The sequence below is a fragment of the Drosophila yakuba genome, chromosome 3R (genome assembly GCF_016746365.2).
Source record: "Drosophila yakuba strain Tai18E2 chromosome 3R, Prin_Dyak_Tai18E2_2.1, whole genome shotgun sequence".
NCBI classification, from domain to species: domain Eukaryota; kingdom Metazoa; phylum Arthropoda; class Insecta; order Diptera; family Drosophilidae; genus Drosophila; species Drosophila yakuba.
This window is the reverse complement of record NC_052530.2, coordinates 2,356,090-2,376,972: the sequence shown is the minus strand read 5'-3', so window position 1 is coordinate 2,376,972 and position 20,883 is coordinate 2,356,090. Positions and strand designations below refer to the sequence as shown.

General features: G+C 38.6%; 1 protein-coding gene across 8 annotated transcripts; it reads right to left on the bottom strand.

Annotated features, from left to right (window-relative positions):
* Positions 1-1,002: 1,002 nt before the first annotated feature.
* Positions 1,003-12,294, bottom strand: LOC6535247 (glutamine--fructose-6-phosphate aminotransferase [isomerizing] 2). Of its 8 annotated transcripts, none has more exons than XM_002095867.4 (9): positions 12,159-12,294; positions 7,609-7,653; positions 5,371-5,568; positions 4,868-5,323; positions 4,583-4,609; positions 4,365-4,388; positions 2,975-3,132; positions 1,620-2,459; positions 1,003-1,560 (listed from the first exon to the last, which is right to left on the bottom strand). In XM_002095867.4, exons 2-9 carry the CDS (start codon positions 7,613-7,615, stop codon positions 1,186-1,188), a joined length of 2,085 nt encoding a protein of 694 aa, XP_002095903.1. In that variant the 5' UTR covers positions 7,616-7,653; positions 12,159-12,294; the 3' UTR covers positions 1,003-1,185. The 8 variants fall into 8 exon arrangements, with proteins under 8 accessions (XP_002095903.1, XP_015046986.1, XP_039231445.1 ...); XM_015191500.3 differs by having other exon boundaries at positions 2,975-3,096; XM_039375511.2 differs by lacking the exon at positions 4,365-4,388.
* Positions 12,295-20,883: the final 8,589 nt, after the last annotated feature.

The window sequence follows — 20,883 nt, the reverse complement described above, 5'->3', positions numbered from 1 at the left end:
ATTTAATATGAGAAAAGGCATTTGCTTTTCATTTTGACCAGATAATAGTGCCCGTTTTACAAATCGAAAAATTCTTACGATTTCGAAAACCGGAGAACCAATTTTACGATTTCAAATCGGCGGGAGGTGTGGTCATGGGACTCGAGCGAAAAAAAAAGAAGTTTGCAACATACAAAATCAGACACTTGCGACAACCTAGTTCGTGTTTATTCTTTCTGTTTACATTTTATTATATTGCAAGTAATATATTATACAAAAGGGATCGAACCACAACAAGACAGAACACTAAAGTCGTGTTCCTCCAGAAATTAAAAATATTTTGTGTCATATTTGTAGAAATTTGTCATATTTTTGTAAATCAAAAATTTGAGTAAAAATTGTGGGCGTGACAGATTCCGTCAAAAGTACGGACAGTCGGACGTGGTAAGATAGACTCGGCTGGTGATTCTGATCTAGAATATATATACAAATATACATATATATATATATATACACATAAGTATAACTTCTACGTGTCACACATTTTTCAACAAATCTAGTATGTTTATCCTTTTACTCTATGAGTAACCTACTTAACCTTTTAAATAAGACATGATTCCCACTAGCTAAATAACAGGTATTTCTTTTGTTTTTATACCCGTTACTGGTAGAATAAATTTCTCTCAATTTGCCAAAAAACTTGTTGCCCATGCCCACTCTAACGCCAACAAACCGCCCAAAACTGCCACGCACTTTTAAAAAATGTTGTGATATTCTTTCACAGTTTTGTTTATCTTGTAAATATTTATCGATTTGCCAAAAAACGTTTTTGCTACGCCTACTCTTACGCCTACAAAACGCCGAAAACTGTTAGTGTTGAAGAGTCTCCTTCGCACTTCCACTAGCTGAGTAAAGGGTATCAGATAGTCGGATAACTCGACTAAAGCGTTATCTTTTGGTTTATTATGAGACTTCTGGCAAAGGGCATAAAAACAGTTTATCAAATACATTTTAAAGCTACTATTTTGTAAACAAAATACATTTTATTCAACGAAAATTTAGTCTGGATAAAGTGAATATATTTTATAATAATGGTATTTTGAAGATATGCATTGTTTTGTAAATTTTCACAACAAAATGTGGAGAATATCATGTATAGGTACAAAGTCGGAACTCGACTTAATGTGGTTCCAAATATCTAAGTGTTTACTCAACTGTGACGGACTTTGCCAGGTTTCTGGGACAGTCAACGTCGCATCCGCGGAGAACGGCAATATGATAAGACAGCAGTTGCATTGGTATAACGGTGAGAATTCCTTGCAGGCAGTCGACGGTGCGAGGAATCTCTAGATGGCGAGAGGAGAAAGCCTTGGTCTCCTCGTCTCCCTCCTCGCAGATAATAATCGGGCAGCCCTTGCGGGATGTTACCTGTTGTAAGGCGTTCATGCACTTTACGTAAACGGGGTCCCGCAAGACAATCATCAGCACGGGCATGGAGTCGTCTACAAGAGCCAGTGGGCCGTGCTTCAATTCACCGGCCATGATGCCCTCGCTGTGCATGTAAGTCAACTCCTTGACTTTCTGAAAAGAGTAAAATAAAGCCTTAGAAATAGGGAAGTATTAAAACAAAAGTTTCTTACCAATGCACCTTCCAGGCAGGTGGCAAAGTTGTAGCCTCTACCCATTATCAGAAGTGACTTGTGTTGGTAAAGGTCTTTGGCCAGTTCTTGAACCTTGGAGTCCAGCTGCAGAACGGCTCGGATTTGATCCGCGAGATTGGACAACGCCTGCAGAATTTCAAGCCGTCGCTGCTGCAGTGACAGCCGATCCTCGGACATAACTAGAGCGAACATCACCAAAGAAATGAACTGGGAGGTGTAGGCCTTGGTCGAGGCTACGCCTATCTCTGGCCCAGCGTTTATGTGCACTCCACAATGCGATTCGCGACAGATGCTGCTACCTACGGTATTCGTAATTCCCACAATCAGAGCTCCCCGCTGCTTACAGTAGCGCAAGGCCATTAGGGTGTCGGCAGTCTCTCCAGACTGCGATATGAAGAAGCAGACGTCGTCTCTGAAAATAGGCGTGTTCCGGTCTAAGAAATCGGAAGCAAGCTCAACCATCACGGGGAGCTCCGTGAGCTCTTCTAAAAGCTGTCTAGTGGCAACAGCGCTGTGGTAGGATGTGCCACATCCTATCAACATCAGGCGTCGACAGCGTTTGATTTCAGGAATGTAGTCCTTAATTCCGCCGAGCACTATGGCGTTCCCATCGAAGCGGACGCGACCGCGCATTGTATTCACCACGGAGTCGGGCTGCTCAAAAATCTCCTTTTGCATAAAATAGTCATAGTTTCCCTTCATGATCTGTTGAATTTCCATCTTTAGGGTAGTGATTTCACGAGCATGCGGATCATCCAGGCTCTTCTTCAGGCGATGGATACTCAATGTACCATCCCGAACAGCAGCAACATCGTCGTCCTACCACCAAAAAATAGTCAAAGAATATACTACATATCTTCAATAGTGTGTAATAGGTAAAACAAAGCTATTTCGAGCTTTTCGAAACTATATATTCTTAAACGAACGTCCAGCTCTCGGACACTAAGAAAATTGGTAAGTTGTGATTTAGGTTGCGTATGCTAGTGAATTGCAATTGTACGGTTGCGCGTACATAGTCACTAAACCAATTTTTAACTGATTTTTATACCCGTTACTTAAAAAAAAAGTAAAGATTTAGAAGGAAGCTTTTCCGGCCATATAAAGTGTATATATTCTTTCAGGATAAATAGCAACTTTGATCTTAAAATTGAGATTTAGCATGTACAATTAATAGTGCCCCGGGGTAAGGAAAGAAATGAAAATGTGAAAGTAAAAACTGAAAAAGATTGAACTTCACCTAAAAAAAAAATAATGGAACAGTTTTTGTTAAAAATACGCATAGTTTGAAACCTAATATGTTATTGCTTAATAATAGATAGATTGAACTATCTTACCTCCAAATAGATGACCCTGTTAGTGTGCTCTATGACGGCTGAGGCATCCGACGCGAAGAAGTACTCAACTTCCTTCTCTTCCAAGGGCATGAACTCAGAAGTGCTTTCCGAGCGGGGTAGCACTGGCAGTTCACGGGATTGTCCATGTGGGCGAATATCTAGCTCGTTAATTTTGCATTTTGGTTGTGTGGCATTCATATTTCGTTGAATGTACAGTCGAAAATAGAGGGTCGGTTTTAGGTGGCGTTGATAGCATTAGGTGCACATTTATAGTTTCACCGTGGCGATAGGAACAGAAAAAAAAATGCAATGACATCCGTTGTAAGCGATAGCAGGTGCGTATTTGAGAGTGGAGTTAATGGGTATAATAGGAAATTAAATAAAAAAATTACTTTGAATATAAATTGTACTCTGATGTGTTATTAAATATATATATGAAGTTCTAGAAAACTATAACAGCAGGAATGGTGATAAACGTCTAAAATATTACTTTTAATTTTAATGCATTTTTTTCGTCGAACCCAATAAATTGACCTAAAAAGGTTTCTCGGCCCACAATGTGTACAATTTTGAATACATATTTGTATTTGTTACATATGTAACAGGCAGAAGGAAGCGTTTCCGACCATATAAAGTATATATATTCTTGATCAGGATCAATACTCGAGTCGATCTGGCCATGTCCGTCTGTCCGTCCGTCTGTCTGTCTGTTTGTCCGTCCGTATGAACGCTGAAATCTCAAGAACTACAACAGCTAAAAAGTTGAGATTAAACATACAGACTCCAGAGTAATAGACGCAGCGCAAGTTTGTCGATTCATGTTGCCACGCCCACTCTAACGCCCACAAACCGCCTAAAACTGCCACAGCCCACAATTTTGAAAAATGTTTTGATATTTTTTCATTTTTGTATTGGTCTTGTAAATTTCTATCGATTTGCCAAAAAACTTTTTGCCACGCCCACAAACCGCCCAAAACTGCCACGCCCACACTTTTGAAAAATGTTTTGATATTTTTTCATTTTTGTATTGGACTTGTAAATTTCTATCGATTTGCTGGAAAACTTTTTGCCACGCCCACTGACCAAATACTGTCAGTGTTTAAGACTCTTCTTCGCACTTCCACTAGCTGAGTAACGGGTATCAGATAGTCGGGGAACTCGACTATAGCGTTCTCTCTTGTTTTTAAGCTGATATTGTATAAAAGGGCTTTTCTGGTTTTAGAGTGTATCAATTTATGTTAAAAATGAAATCGAAGTAATTTTTCATTTAAACCAAATGGAAATTTCAGGTGTGAGAACAGTGAGTTGCTCCTTATCACGATTAACCGTCCAAACCAAGGAAGAAAGTATCGTTTTAAATTGATATTAAGAGATATTAAGTTGTAAATACCTTGAGGTTTTCCAGAGTCGGCATCTATAAAAATGTAGGCAGATGAAACAAAGTGTAAGTGTTACGTTAATTATTTTTGAAACTATGTTCAGACGCAAGGCTTAAATGTATTAGTCAAAGAAAGGTGAAGAATCATTATAAATTTTTGGTTAGTGTGCACAAAGCTCCAGCCACATGTTATCGATTTGAAAAGCATATGGGTTGGTCAGGTGGACTACCTTGATCGGGGCTGAGCTTCTTCTCATCTACGGTACGACATCGACGCCGAGTTCAACACAGGTGCAGCAGGCAGGAAGAGAAGGACCGTCAGAGTGGAGTGGCAACAGAAGAATGGTGGTTATTATAGAAAGCAATCGGTCAAAAACGACGTATAGACGTATAGACGACGTAGTTAATAACAAAAAGAAAGAAGAGAAGGGAATGACTGGTGAAGAATCTGACTGTGGAAAGACTGTGATAGTCGAGAAACCATAGGTTTTACCTATGGTAAGCCATACGCTTACCTTTTCCATAAAGAATAGGAATGTGATCAGTAGCTAGGCGTGTTTTTGTCTTGATTCCCACTAGCAAAGGCGAACTACGCCGCGACGCCACACACTCTCCGGGAAAGTACTTGGACTTTACGGCAATAGCAAAGGCGCCCTCCACTTGAAGGATGGCTTGCTCGACCAGCTCGCGGAACGAGTAGGTGGGATGGGTTTTCCACAGGTGGTGTACTAGCTTGGCAAATACTTCTGTATCCGTGTCCGACTCGAACTCGTAACCTCGTTTCGCGAGAAAGGTCTTTACATCATTGTAGTTGGTGATGATGCCATTATGTACTACGACGAAACCATTTCCGTCGTCCGATCGGTGTGGGTGGGAGTTCCTCTCGCAAGGAACACCATGGGTGGCCCAGCGGGTGTGGGCAATGCCGACATGGGTCAGAACGGGTTTGCTGTATTCTCCTCCGCTGAAGTCTGCAAAAAAATGTTTATTTTTGTTTACAGTTTTTTACGGAACTTACGCTCTTGAATCGCTTCTTCAAGCACTTTGACCTTTCCCGTTCGCTTGACCATCACGATGTTTTTATTATCCGGTGAGTCAATTGCCACTCCAGTAGAGTCGTAGCCGCGGTATTCCAATCTCTTCAAGCCCGTGACCAGAAGGTCTAGCACCTCCTGGCGGGACTTGGGTGTCAGATAATTCAAGTACGCAAATATTCCTGTTGTTATAAATAGGAAAACAAATTAATATAATATGTTATTCTTGTAAGGCGTACTGAAAAAATAAATACTTTTTTGTATTTGAAAAACCAATTTTATTTTGATTAACCTTTACATCCGGATTTCTCAATGTAAGCCTCATTGGCTTAGTTTTGTCGAGTTTTTTGTCGGTAACATATATCTTTATTGTGTTTGCTTTATTCTTGTGCATGAGTTTGCCGCAGAACCAATAGTGTTGTTGTATAGCAATTACTCGATTCTTGTTTGTCGCGCTTCACTTATTGATAAAATTATAAATTTTTTTTTACATTTAATTTGATCCGACTACCGACGCTCATATAATCATATAAATTACCCTGAACCATGGATGTTGGCTGCCCAAATCGATGCCTTTTTCAATGGTAAAATCACAACTCGACAGCCTACTATTACTGTTGTGCTGATAAAGTGCACAGTGCTGCTATATACCTGGATTAGAACTGCCCTTAATGCTGGCATATCAATGTTTTTGTGACGGCTTTATAAGACTGACCGATTTGATGTATTAATCTTTGTGCGCCATCGGAATCAATCTTTAAAAAGCGAAAATTAATAAGTATTTTAACTAACACCGGTTGCAAAGCCCAGCTGCTGATTACACCTTTTGTAACGAAGTAATGACGCCGAAAATCTGAGCTACATGCCACAACAGAAACCATATCTCATAAAATTTTCTTTTCACTATCACAATATTTTAAACAATAAGTTTATTCATGGTCTCATTGATCTCTGGCTTAGCCAATTTAAATGTTGATTTCGCTTACAGGCTTGTGTTCAAAATTTCCTCACTCTCATAGTCGGATCTATCATTGCTATCTTATTTGAACGGTTTTATTAAGTACTTTGTATTTTATGCGTCATCTTCTTATCCATCGGAGTATTCTCAAAAGCTATATTTCTTAGTTACTCCATTTTATCTAATATTTGAAAGAAAACGAATTTCGCTGACACAAATAATTATAGGGGTATAGCTGAACTAAGTGCAATTCCAAAGTATTGAAAAACATTTATATTTTTGTTTATGTTAAAATATGTCTTGGCCAAAAAAATTTTAAACCACACCATTTAAAGCTATACATTAACCCATACAAACTGCAAAAAGAAAGCACGCACACAATTAAGACAAGAGAGAACGCTATAGTCGAGCTCCCCGACTATCTGATATTCGTTACTCAGATAGTGGAAGTGCGAAGGAGAATATTCCACACTGACACCCGAAAATATCAAACCATTTTTCAAAAGTGTTGACATGGCGGTGGTTTGTAGTCGTTACAGTGGGCGTGGCAAAAAGTTTTGTTTTGCAAATCGATATAAATTTTCAGAACTAACAAAAAAATGAAAAATAACATAGACGCAGCACAAGTTTGTTTGTTGATGCTGTCACGCCCACTGATACGCCCACAAATCTTTTATAACTGACACGAAAATACTTTTGAAATCATTAATCTCATTAATCTTACCAATTTATATCAGAATACGCAACAAATTTTGGCCACGCCTTTTCTATTGCCTACTAACCGCTCAATTTGGTTGATTTTTTCATTATACCCGTTACTCGTAGAGTAAAAGGGTATACTATATTCGTTGATTCGTAACAGGCAGAAGAAAGCGTTTCCGACCATATAAAGTATATATATTCTTGATCAGGATACAAACCGCCCAAAACTGACGCGCCCACACTTTTGAAAAATGTTTTCATACTTTTTTATTTTTGTATTGGTCTTGTAAATTTTGATCGATTTGCAAAAAAACTTTTTGCCCTGCCCACAAACCGCCAAAATCTGTCAGTGTTAAAGACTTCTCTTCGCATTTCCAATAGCTGAGTAACTGGTATCAGATAGTCGGGGAACTCGACTCTTGTTTTTATATAACTACTTTTCTTCTAAAAATTTTTCAAAATTCAATTTTATTTGCAACTTTATCAATTATCCTTCTTTTTTAATATATATGTAATACGATTCAAAGCTTTTATTTAAAAATATTTCAATGCTAATACTTACCACACATTTTTATAGATGTTTGAAAATATAGATGTTATTAAATATCTGTAAGAAGATAAGCCAATAAACAATATTTATTTTATAAATAAAATGTTTTTATACCCGTTACTCGTATGGTAAGGAGTTGTTTAGCTGTTGGAGATCAAAAGTTTAAGATTCGTTGAAAAGTATGTAACAGGCAGATTGAAGCGGTTGCAATATGAAGTATAGTATATTCTTGATATTCTTGATCAACAACCGAGTCTAGTTAGCCATGTCCGGCTGTCCGTCCATCGGTATGAACGCTAAGATCTCGAGAACAATAAAACATAGAAAGTTGATTTTTTTTTCAAGATCGCCGACATGGTCGATTTTTGGCGGTGTGTGGGCGTTAGGGTGGCGTGGTAACGTTTTGGAAACTAACTAGCACAACGTAGGCATTACTATAATCTGCATTCTTAATCTCATCTTTCACTTTCAAGTCAATACAGATGCACAGACAGAGGGATGTCCAGCTCGCATTGGTTAATATTGAGAATATAATAAAGGAATGCAACATACAATTTGGCTAAAACAGAACCCAGTGCCTTTTAAAATCACACCTAACCCTGAACATTGCCGAGAAAAGTTTGTAGTAGATATTTATTCATCTGAAGGAAAACATTACATCAGTAGCATTGACATTTATTCTGAATTCGCTACACTTGAAAAAATTAAAACAATGGACAAGTAAAATAAAACTGCTGAAGAATTGTGTAGCAGACGTCTAAAGACGATAAGTGAAAGACAATAAATGAAACAAGAGAGAACACAATAGTCGAGTTACCCGGCTATCTGATACCCGTTACTCAGCTGGTGGGGAAATTTCAAAACTGACAGATTTTTGCGGTTTGTAGGCGTTAGAGTGGGCGTGGCAAAGAGATTTTTGGAAAATCGAGAGAAATTTACAAGACTAACAAATATGAGAAAAAATATCGAAAATATTTTTCAAAAGTGTGGGCGTGGCATTTTTTGGGCGGTTTGTGGGCGTTAGGGTGGGCGTGGCAAAGTTTTTCTGCAGATCGATAGAAACTAACAATACTAAAAAACAAATGAAAAAATGTCAATACCTTTTTTTAAAGTTTGGGCGTGGAAGTTTTTGTAGGGGGCAACAAACTTGCGCTGCGTCTTTGGAGTCTGCATGCTTAATCTCGACGTTCATACGGACAGAGGCACATTGCCAGATCGACTCGGCTTTTAATCCTGACCAAGAATATATATACACTTTATATGGTTGAAAACGCTTCCTTCTGCCTGTTACATACTTTTCAACCAATCTAGTATAATAATCAGTAAACAACTGCCTGTACTGGACCCTATAATACCAGCGCAAACAAAGGCAACCCTTTAAAGGGGAGGGAAGTGACAATTCACATACCTAGTACTGTTTGAAGATATAAGAATATGCAAAGTGTGCACGCAATGTAAACCATCCAGAGAGCGATGTCGCTCTCCCTAAGCGGCACCCTAAATTTGAAATTATGGTGTACAATCAATATTCCAAGCGAGTGACCTTGTTCCCAAAATAATATAAACAGTACAAGTAAGATTTTAGTCACAAAAGCTTAGTCTTAAGCTGAGATCAAAGAAGTAATGACGTGGAAACTATTTATCCAAGATTTTTATTCTTAGCGTTGTCCTAAGTCAACTGACGGGACTTAGTTCGTTTCAATATAATTTAAACATTTTCATATATATTTTCAACCAGATCATATAACCTTTTATTTTCCGAGTACGGGTATAAAAATGTGCGATTCTACAATGTCGGCTTGCACAGAGTTGGCATTGACCAAAACCGATTCAAAAAGTTTGTGTTTCTTAAAGCGGTAAAGTGGATGCAAAATTATCTAGTATATACATATAAATATATGTATATATACATATATATATTATATATCAGCTACAGGATTATATTCATATATGGCACAATTCAATGTCTACAAGATACCGAGTACTCGTAAAATAAAAGGAAATATTAGGTGTGTTTTTAACACACCTTCTACGAACAGGTAGAAGGTAGCAATTCCTTCCAAAAGGTATATATATTGTTGTTCAGGCTCACAAGCCTAACCGATCTAGCCGTCTACTTCTGTCCTCCCGAACAAGAGACTGAGATCAGATATACAGATTCTGACGCCTACGCTGCGCAAATTTGTTTCCACTGCCACAAGCCGACCAAAACTGTCACGCCAACACTTTGAAAAATTTGTTTGTACCCTTTACTCGTACAGTTTAATGGTAGTACTTCCACTGTTTCATTTTATTATTAATGTTTCCAATTTCTATCGATATTCTATTTTGGCCACGTCTACCCCAACGCTTACAGACACGCCCATCCTTTAGTCATTTATTTATACATATTAAATTTTTTTTCCAATTTTCATGGCTATGTCAAAAGAATGGTGAACTTTGTCGTTCGCACGTCATTATCTGAGTAAAGGGAATCTGATGGTCTAGGAACTTCTGTCTTGTTTATTTTATGAGTTGTCTATTGTCAATTATCAATTTGTACGCTCATTTAAAAAAAAATTGTTTTTATACCCGTTACTCGTAGAGTAAAAGGGTATACTAGATACGTTGAAAAGTATGTAACAGGCAGAAGGAAGCGTTTTCGACCATATAAAGTATATATATTCTTGATCAGGATCAATAGCCGAGTCGATTTGACCATGTCCGTCTGTCCGTCCGTCTGTCCGTCCGACTGTCTGTCCGTATGAACGTCGAGATCTCAGGAACTACAAACGCTAGAAAGTTGAGATTAAGCATACAGACTCCAGGGACATAGACGCAGCGCAAGTTTATCGAATCATGCTGCCACGCCCACTCTAACGCCCACAAACCGCCCAAAACTGCCACGCCCACACTTTTGAAAAATGTTTTGATATTTTTTCATTTTTGTATTGATGTAAATTTCTATCGATTTGTCAAAAAACTTTTTGCCACGCACACTCTAACGCCCACAAACCGTCCAAAGCTGCCACGGCCACACTTTTGAAAAATGTTTTGATATTTCTTCATTATACCCGTTACTCGTAGAGTAAAAGGGTATACTAGATTCGTTGTAAAGTATGTAACAGGCAGAAGGAAGCGTTTCCGACCATATAAAGTATATATATTCTTGATCAGGATCAATAGCCGAGTCGATCTGGCCATGTCCGTCTGTCCGTCTGTCCGTCCGTATGAACGTCGAGATCTCAGGAACTACGAAAGCTAGAAAGTTGAGATTAAGCATACAAACTCCTGGGACATAGAAGCAGCGCAAGTTTGTCGATTGATGTTGCCACGCCCACTCTAACGCCCACAAACCGCCCAAAACTGCCACGCCCACACTTTTGAAAAATGTTTTGAAATTTTTTCATTTTTGTATTAGTCTTGTAATTTTTTATCTATTTACCAAAAAACTTTTTGCCACGCCCACTCTAACGCACACAAACCGCCAAAAACTGTCAGTGTTGAAGACCTCCTTCGCACTTTCACTAACTGAGTAACGGGTATCAGATAGTCGGGGAACTCGACTATAGCGTTCTCTCTTGTTCATTTTTAGTTTTACTATTTTCTTTGCCAACTTAAAAAGCTAAGCCAACAAAATTTTGAAATACTCAGCTAAGTAACGGGTTACGGGATATTCAAGGAAATCGACCATAATGATCTCACTTGCCTTATAAAACATCATTATGAACAAAGAGGCATTTTATTTGCTTTCATAGTTGAAATTAAATTAAATATGAATTTAGTATACCCCTATGCCCTGTAAGTAGCCGGTTTACAAAAAGGATGTACGTTGTTGTAAATAATGATTTACTGAACAAATAAAAGGGAAAACTTAAATACAAACATAAATGTCATAAAAATATTACCCAAGTGAACGTAAACTACTTTATCATGTCAATTCGCGGAAATAATATCTTCAAATTTATAACATGCAAACTGTTATCACCTCCCTACTTTTGGCCCGTCAAGCAAAGACACTATATATATGTATAACCTTGCGGTGCATATGTGCATCTGCGGTATTGATTGAGCAGTGTGGCAAAATATATCGTTCGAAAACTTAATCCGTTTTCTCACAAGATTAAAGTATAAGTAAGTGGTTTTCACTGTGGGGAAAACACACCAGATATGCTTATGCTGGTGGCGTAGGCAGCACATTTTATCTGGTTACACAGCTGTATGTACTTTTTAAAGCGAAGCTCACTAGTTAATTTTCGAAGACTCTTATGTAGGGCTGCTTACATCCAAAATGCATGAGGGGCGAACAGGTATTTTATGTAAGACGCACCATCGACTTTTGGCTGCTGATTCGAGTTTTGAGCAGGTTTGTTATTCAATTTAATTCAATTAAAGTTTGCTGCGCTGGCATTGACGAAACCGCACTGAAATGCGCACAACATCGCGAAACAGGGTTTTAGAACTGAAATGTTTCTTGTAAATGTCTAATGCCCAACACAGCTGTTCAGTCTTTTTGAAAGTAGCATATTCTGCGGATCCCGACTTTCCGGTTTCTTCTCTTGACCCGGACTCACTTGATTTACCTAATTCGCTGGGCTGCAGTACCGGGTCGTCGCTGTCTAGCTGGTTGTTGCTGGGTTTGGTCTCGAACAGGCACAGACAGCTCTCACACTGGCCAACTACGCTGTTTAAATAACACTGAGTTTACTTCAAAAAACAGCGCGCACTAAATGTGCCTCTTTTATAGCTCGCGGAGCACCGTCGTTGCTCCCCTGCCCCGCTGGGTCCACCGACAGCCCGATCCGCAACGATCGTTAATGTCAAAAAGTCTGGCCAACTTCCCGTAGCACGCACACAAGCCAAGGTGTGCACAGGTGGTTACCGACTCTTTGGGCGATAAAGCGACGGCTTAGGTGCTCTTTGAGAGCCAACTGCGCTCTTAAATTAGAAACTTTAGCAAGGTTGGGTTCGTCAAGAGCCCACTGTACCCTGGTAAAATTGGTAAGTCGCGCATACGCCACGTGAAGATATGTAGCTTGGTCCGAAGTCCGGCAAGAATGTGCCAAAAAATGTTATAGAAAAATGGAAGCTATATTAATAGCGCCTGCCTTATGCCGTTAAGAACGAGTTATTTGTTAAGGTTAAAGTTTTTATTAAGTTTCATAAATGTTTCCACATTTATAAATTGAATGAAATTTGTGGGAAGAAATTGAGAAATAGGCCAATATTTACAATAATCTACATTTTTATACCCGTTACTCGTAGAGTAAAAGGGTATACTAGATTCGTTGAAAAGCATGTAACAGGCAGAAGGAAGCATTTCCGACCATATAAAGTATATATATTCTTGATCAGGATCAATAGCCGAGTCGATCTGGCCATGTCCGTCTGTTCGTACGTCTGTCTGTCCGTCTGTCCGTCCGTATGAACGTCGAGATCTAGAATGTTGAGATTCAGCATCCAGACTCAGGTGACAAGGACGCAGCAAAAGTTTGTCGATTCATTTTGCCACGCCCACTCTTACGCCCACAAACTGCCCAAAACTGCCACGCCCACACTTTTGAAAAATCTTTTTATATTTTTACATATTTGTTAGTCTTGTAAATTTCTTTCGTTTTTTTTCCGGCAAAATATTAGTTTTACATAGTAAACCAATAAAACATTTTTTGCTCACAAGTGCTTGAGCTTTATACACGTAAATAAATATCCTCAAAAGTTATTTGATATGTGTATTATGCGAATGAAGCTTTGTATCTTCATGAGATAAAATCAGTCAAATTTATTTAAAATATGTATTTGAATGCTTAAATGTTACATATGCTCACAGTTTTAAAAGAAATATTGACTAAGCTAATTCCAGAGAAAAAGACGCACTGCAAGTCCAATTAAAACACTTTGTGTTTACATGCGTAGAGTAAGAGAGTAGATAGTAGAGAGTAGATTTGCTAAAAGGTATGTAACAGGTAGGAAAAAGGCGCAGTAGCCAAGTCGATCTGGCCATGTCGGTGATCCATGGTCGACGAGATTTCAGGAACTATAAAAGCTAGAAAGTTGACATTAGGCGTGCAGATACCAGAGGCAAAGACGCAGCGCAAGTTTGGTTCTTAATGTGGCTACACCCACAAACCTCCGCGCCCAAATTATTGAAAAATTTTTTATTTTTTGGCTTATTTTTTCAGTATACCAAAAAGGTTTTTGCCACGCCCACTCCAACACACACAAGCCTCCCAAATATGTCACGCTCACACTTTTGAAAAATGTGTTGATATATTTATACCCGTTACTCGTGGAGTAAAAGGGTATACTAGATACGTTGATAAGTATGTAACAGGCAGAAAGAAGCATTTCCGACCATAAAAAATATATATATTCTTGATCAGGATCAATAGCCGAGTCGATCTGGCCATGTCCTTCTGTCCGTCCGTATGAACGTCGATATCTCAGGAACTACAAAAGCTAGGAAGTTGAGATTAGGCATAAAGACTTTAGAGACATTGAAGCAGCGAAAGTTTGTCGAATTATGTTGCCACGCCCACTCTAACGCCCACAAACCGCCCAAAACGGCCACGCCCACACTTTTGAAAAATAATTTGGTATTTTTTCATGTTTGTTGTGGCCTTGTAAATTTCTATCGATTTGCCAAAAAAGTTTTTGCCACGCCCACTCTAACGCCCACAAACCGTCAAAAACTGTCAGTGCTGAAGACTCTCCTTCGCACTTCCACTAGCTGAGTGACGGGTATCAGATAGTCGGGGAACTCGACTATAGCGTTCTCTCTTGTTTTATTTTAATATTCGTCTGTTCAATTTCCATCGGTTTTTCAAAAACCATCTAATGCCCACTAACCGCCATAACACTTTCACGCTGAATCTTTTGAATATTTTTTATTTTCTTTTTTTTTAGTTTTTATCGATAAGGCAGAAAAATGTTGAAATTTCTCTATGGCGTTGTCTATTGTTTTTTAGATAACATTTCCCTAGCACCTGGAAATTTGTTGTAACAAATCCATTACACATTATCTAAAAGCATCCTTAACTAAAATTTAATAAAGTTTTTATTGAACCTTGCCTAGCATTTATAAAGCTTTGCCCTGATTTTATAGAGCGTTGCTCATAGCTTATGGCGTATTTTTGCTTCCATTACTTATGGGCTAAGTATATTGGTAAAAATGTTGCGCTGGATCCTGTATAATTTACAAAATGAAATTACGAATCATTTAACATAAATCCTGAATATCGGATTGGGTGTTAAAAATAATAAAGCGAACATACTGCAGACAAACAATGGTTCCTCCAGCTGAACGCAGGTGAAAAAGTCCGTACACCGACTGTCCCGCATCAAAAGTTGCTAAATGCAAACCGGTTCGAAACCGACGCGCCGTTGCCTCTGTTGCCGGTTTTATAGAGGCAATAGTATAATATAAATAATGAAACGAAATTAATGATTTCTTTTCCTAACCCACTCCATTAGCTTCTAGCTTGCATGTAAGTGGTCCAAATAAAACCAGTTTCGAGTTTGGCGATGCTGTTATCCAATTCTCCAGCTAGATACCGCTTCAGTCGTAATTATGTGACCTTGACTTCCATACGAAAGGAAAAGTGAAGCGCTAGGGTCAGTCTGGAAACCAGTCCTGGGTCCAGTTAGTAGTCAGATTACTGAATTAGCCAAAGCGGTTTCCGAAGCACCTCAAGGATGGACAGAAAACACAATGCGGTAAAGCTCCTAATAATATCGTACGAATTCGGTAAAATTCCAAGAAAAATATTCAATATAAAGAGCTCACGACGAAAATACTGTTTGGTACCAGAACTCTAACTAGGTTGGTTTGCCTTGCATTTGAAGCGGCCTTTTACATTTCAGCATGAGTCTGACAAATTACCACTTAACCATTACTACAATAAATGAACACGGAACACTGCACTGGCGTAACAACTGCAATTCTTAAATATTTTCAGTTATACATACCTTTTTTTGGGTCTTTGAACCACGTCAGACATCCAAACGGAAAACAAGAAAGAGTAAACAAGTTTTTAAGTGTCGGCGTGGAAGTAGGAATGTGGGGTGCAATGTTACTGCTTATCAAATTTACGATAAGTGAGAAATATACATAAGAATACAATCTTGATTGTGCATATTATTTTAAAAGCGAAAAAGACCAATACATTTATTTTTGTCTCCATTTTCTTTGATAGTGCAGATCATTTGGAATCTAATAACTTTTACATGTATGTTAAAAATATTTAAGCATATTATTTGAGTGTAACGACAACATTGTACAGCTACCAAGTTTCAGCAATAAGATAATGAATGAATTAACTGTTTTTTTACGACTAAAATGTTTATAATTTAAAATTCTACTTTTATTCTATTTTACCCGTTACCGTATACTAGATTCGTTGAAAATTATCTAACAGCCAGAGAGAAGCGTTTCCGACCATATAAAGTATATATATTCTTAATCAGGATCAATAGCCGAGTCGATCTGGCCATGTCCGTCTGTCCGTCCGTATGAACGTCGAGATCTCAGGAACTACAAAAGCTAGAAAGTTGAGATTAAGCATACAGACTCCAGAGACATAGACGCAGCGCAAGTTTGTCGATTCATGTTGCCAAGCCCACTCTTACGCCCACAAACCGCCCAAAACTGCTACGCCCACACTTTTGAAAAATGTTTTGATATTTTTTCATTTTTTTATTTTGGTCTTGTAAATTTCTATCGATTTGCAGAAAAACGTTTTGCCACGCCCACTCTAACGCCCACAAACCGCCAAAAACTGTGTTTAAGACTCTCCTTCTCCGTTCCACTAGCTGAGTAACGGGTATCAGATAGTCGGGGAACTCGACTATAGCGTTCTCTCTTGTTTAATTTGAACGTGTTTTTCCGTCTATAGTCGATAATGTTTTCTACGGTAATTATTCGGTTCAGTTTTTTCCAGGCAAGCTGTTTTTGTTTTCGTAGTTGGTCGACTTGTTTATTCGTCGTTTAGTATTTCCCACTATGAGTGGGAACTAAGATTGCAGAGCAGAGTGTGAGGTCGATGTGTAAGTATTGTGTGTATAAAAGTGTGTGGGAGAATTGAATAATAAGGTGCGTATTGTCAATGAATCTTTGAGTTATTTTCCCTCATGTATTAGTAGTCTTCACTAATAAAACAGGGTGTTTGTTGTATATTAAATGTGATTTGCAGTGTCTGGTTAGTAATAATTTTGGTGGGGAAATGTATGTGAAGGGGAAATAATGTGCGGAGTATTTTTTGATAAGGATAAGGAGTGTGCTATAGTTATTTACATATCTTTTTAGATTCCAATTGAATTACGGTAAGACATTTTTGAGAAAACTTACCTTAAAGGTGGTGTTGACGGTTTAGGTTTAAAGATTAGGTTTCGGATTTGGAAGGTTTTAATTATATAGGTCTTTTCGGTTTTATCTTTGGCTTTAAAGGGCTAAGACATTACAGATTTATTATACCCGTTATTCGTAGAGTAATTTGGTATACTAGATTCGTTGAAAAGTATGTAACAGGCAAAAGGAAGGGTTTCCGACCATATAAAGTATATATGTATATTCTTGATCAGGACCAATAGCCGAGTCGATATGACCATGTCCGTCTGTCTGTCCGTATGAACGCTGTGATCTCAGGAACTACAAAAGCTAGAAAGTTGAGATTAAGCATACAGACTCCAGAGACATAGACACAGAGCAAGTTTGTCGATTCATGTTGCCACAAACCGCCCAAAGCTGCTACGCCCACACTTTTGAAAAATGTTTTGATAAATTTTCATTTTTGTATTAGTCTTGTAAATTTCTATTGATTTGCCAAAAAGCTTTCTGCCACGCCCACTATAACGCCTACAAACCGCCAAAAACTGTGTTTAAGACTCTCCTCCCTTCCACTAGCTGAGTAACGGGTATCAGATAGTCGGGGAACTCGACTATAGCGTTCTCTCTTGTTATACCCGTTACTCGTAGAGTAAAAGGGTATACTAGATTCGTTGAAAAGTATGTAACAGGCAGAAGGAAGCGTTTCCGACCATATAAAGTATATATATTCATGATCAGGATCAATAGCCGAGTCGATTTGGCCATGTCCGTCTGTCCGTCCGTCTGTCCGTCTGTCCGTCCGTCTGTCCGTCTGTCTGTCCGTCTGTCTGTCCGTATGAACGTCGAGATCTCAGGAACTACAAAAACTAGAAAGTTGAGACTAAGCATACAGACTCCAGGGACATAGACGCAGCGCAAGTTTGTCGAATCATGCTGCCACGCCCACAAACCGCCCAAATCTGCCACGCCCACACTTTTGAAAAATGTTTTAATATTTTTTCATTTTTGTATTGGTGTTGTAAATTTGTATCGATTTGTCAAAAAACTTTTTGCCACGCCCACTCTAACGCCCACAAACCGCCAAAAGCTGCCACGCCCACACTTTTGAAAAATGTTTTGATATTTTTTCATTTTTGTATAAAACTTGTAAATTTCTATCGATTTGCCAAAACACTTTTTGCCACGCCCACTCTAACGCTCACAAACCGCCAAAAACTGTCAGTGTTGAAGACCTCCTTCGCACTTCCACTAGCTGAGTAACGGGTATCAGATAGTCGGGGAACTCGACTATAGCGTTCTCTCTTGTTGACTTCTCATGTCGTGGGTTGATTCTGATGGGTCTTTTTTGTTGATTTTTTGAATATAGGCTTCGATTCTATTCGCGTTTAATCGGGAGTTGGTGCGAAATTGCAGTGTTCTCCATTTGGCTGCTTGTTTAATATATTTTAGCGTATGATGTGGGTTGATGGGTATGGCGGGTGTGGTACATTTTGGTGGCTTCTTTAAAATCCACTCGCTCAGACTTTTATATTTTTTTTTTTTTTGAGAAAACGACATGATTTTTCTACTGGTATGTGGTTGTGCTGCTGTTTTAAGGTGAAGAGCAGTTCGAGCAAAGTTCTGGACTCTTACACGCTTTTGTGATCTGCCTTAGTCGGTGGCAATAACTGCATTTAAGGGGTTAAGGGATGTAAAGTCGAGCCTTAGCACTCTCGTAGCCAATTTTCCACCCTGATAACTTTTTAAGGAGTCAGTTTCTGTAGGGTTTCTTCTTCCTGGATGCGTTCATCCTGTTGCGTTCTGATGCATTTACTGTGAAATTATGGAAAAAGGTTGGTACAGGCCTTTAGTTTTGACTAGTAATGTCCCAGGTCGACTTTTTTGCCAATACACCAATTCGCTACCGCATGTGAATTCTATGACGTTTTTAATCACGAATGGGAAAACTTTTTCAAATGTGTCTCCATCTGTTCTGCTTAAGACGATAAATTTCGGTTCGTAAATCGTAATTTGGTTGCACTGTGCTTGGTAGTTTAAATTGCCGGTCCATTCATTGCAGCGGTCATACGCTGGCTGCGGCTTTCGGTGGTCTACTTTTAGGTCGCTACGACTTCTGTGTTAGATAATAGTTAAAAAACACATGAAGAACTCTTCATTGAATTTCAAGGACCGCTATCCAATCCACGCGCCAAAGAATAACCCAGTTACTATGGTCATTATAGGATGGTTTGATCCCAGTTTTAGCCTATTGTGGGAGGAAAACTTAAAGCGAAGCAGTAAGCAAATGTGTCAGGTGTTGTATACATGTTCGGATAAAACCTTGATTACTGGCCAGTAATGCCAGCTTCGCAAATGAGACAGATTTAAGTTTTAAGACAGATAGTCGGTCAGTAAAAATTCGAAGTCTCAAAACTTGACCGCCATCAATACTGTATATTTCCTACAATCTCACCCAGTTTTATCGTTGACATTTGCAGCTGGTATGTGTCTCAACCATCTCTTTTACAAACTGCTGTGCGTCGGTCAAGTCAAGCTTCTGCTGTTAGGTGTAGCGAACTACGAGTATAGCATAACCGAGCAGATAGTAAATTGCAGTTGCACGCGCTGGTTCCGGCTACCAATTCTCGGTAGAGTAAAGGGGGGGAATATTTGGCATCGCGACTGCTTGCTCGCCTCGTATTACACTCTTATCTATATCGCGTGCTTTTGAAATGATCTCCACAAAAAAACTACTAAAGGACTAACGGACGACAGGACTAAGGACAAACAAGGACATAGCACACTCGTACGACAGCAGCTGTTAAGCTGTCGACGCCCACCCTACCTTGACCACCACTAACCCATTGACATAATCGGTGATCCCTACAAGTATGCTACATTTTACACGATATACACCTTCCGACGACGCTTGGCACCCCTAGAGAGAATTACTCGGATTTAAACATTATAAACTTTAATTTTTAACATAAAATAAACTTAAAACTTGACAAAATTTAGCTTGGAACAGGTTTAGACTGAATTTTTGGACGGTGGCGTTCATGTAGATATTATCGCAACAGATATGTAAAAATGTAAAGTTTTTATTTGTTTAAAAAAAAAGGACTATTTACGCTAGGCAGGGCATTATGGGTAGGGTAGATAATTTAATTTAATTTTTTCTAGTTTTTATTCTTTTAAGAGTTTGGGAAAACGAAGATTAGGACAAGGGTAATTTTATACATGAGCAATTTTAATTTCAATTTTAGATTTCTTTTTTTTCGAGTTTAAAATTGATAAACAATGGGTTACGAAAAAAAGTAGCGCCGTAGTAGCTAATTATTTGATTTTTCTTCCGGCAGCTGCTTTCTCATTTAAATAAAAACATTTATATTACTCACTCTGGATTTCCCCCGATGAAGCGCTTCAAGTGGTTGCCTGTGAAATAGAAATCAGCTTACACCGCCTTTTCATTCTAAGAGAGCTATTTCTTTTTGATCTGCTCTTTTGAGCCGCTCTCCTACTGCGGTACTCTTTCTTCTTTTTACTTCTATTTTCTCACGCCAGTTTAGGCGGGCCTTTGCTTATGTGGGAAGAGGAAGGAAAATGGAATAAAGGGAGAAGGAAAGAAAAGAAAGGAATTGCCCTATATGAATTCTATTTCTCTTACAAAATAACTTAAATTAATTTCCTAACATAAGGCGGAATTTATTTTCCGATCGGAATAACTTTACTGATCTGCTTGGCTGGTTGCCGCTCTGCTTAACAAGCAGTCGTTAAGGTGTAAAGCGGTTTAAGAAAAAGGTGTAGAATATGTATAAAATGTAGATAAAGTAAAGCTGGTAAATTCAATTAAATTTTTGCACTTAACGGTGGCGCTGCTGATAAAATCCAGGAAAAATACCTCCTGGTCGGGCAATGTGTGCATCCCTCACTGGTCTCAGTGGCCTCACTGGTTAAATTTTGAAATAAATTATTCCTAGGTGCCACCTGTAATTTAAGGCTCTTAA

Bases quoted from the DNA above. Each gene is read 5' to 3' on its own strand.
- LOC6535247 (XM_002095867.4), bottom strand. The intron at 4,610-4,867 runs GTAAGCGTATGG...GTCGTACCGTAG, and splicing joins TCCTATTCTTTATGGAAAAG to ATGAGAAGAAGCTCAGCCCC. The intron at 1,561-1,619 runs GTAAGAAACTTT...TACTCTTTTCAG, and splicing joins CCTGCCTGGAAGGTGCATTG to AAAGTCAAGGAGTTGACTTA.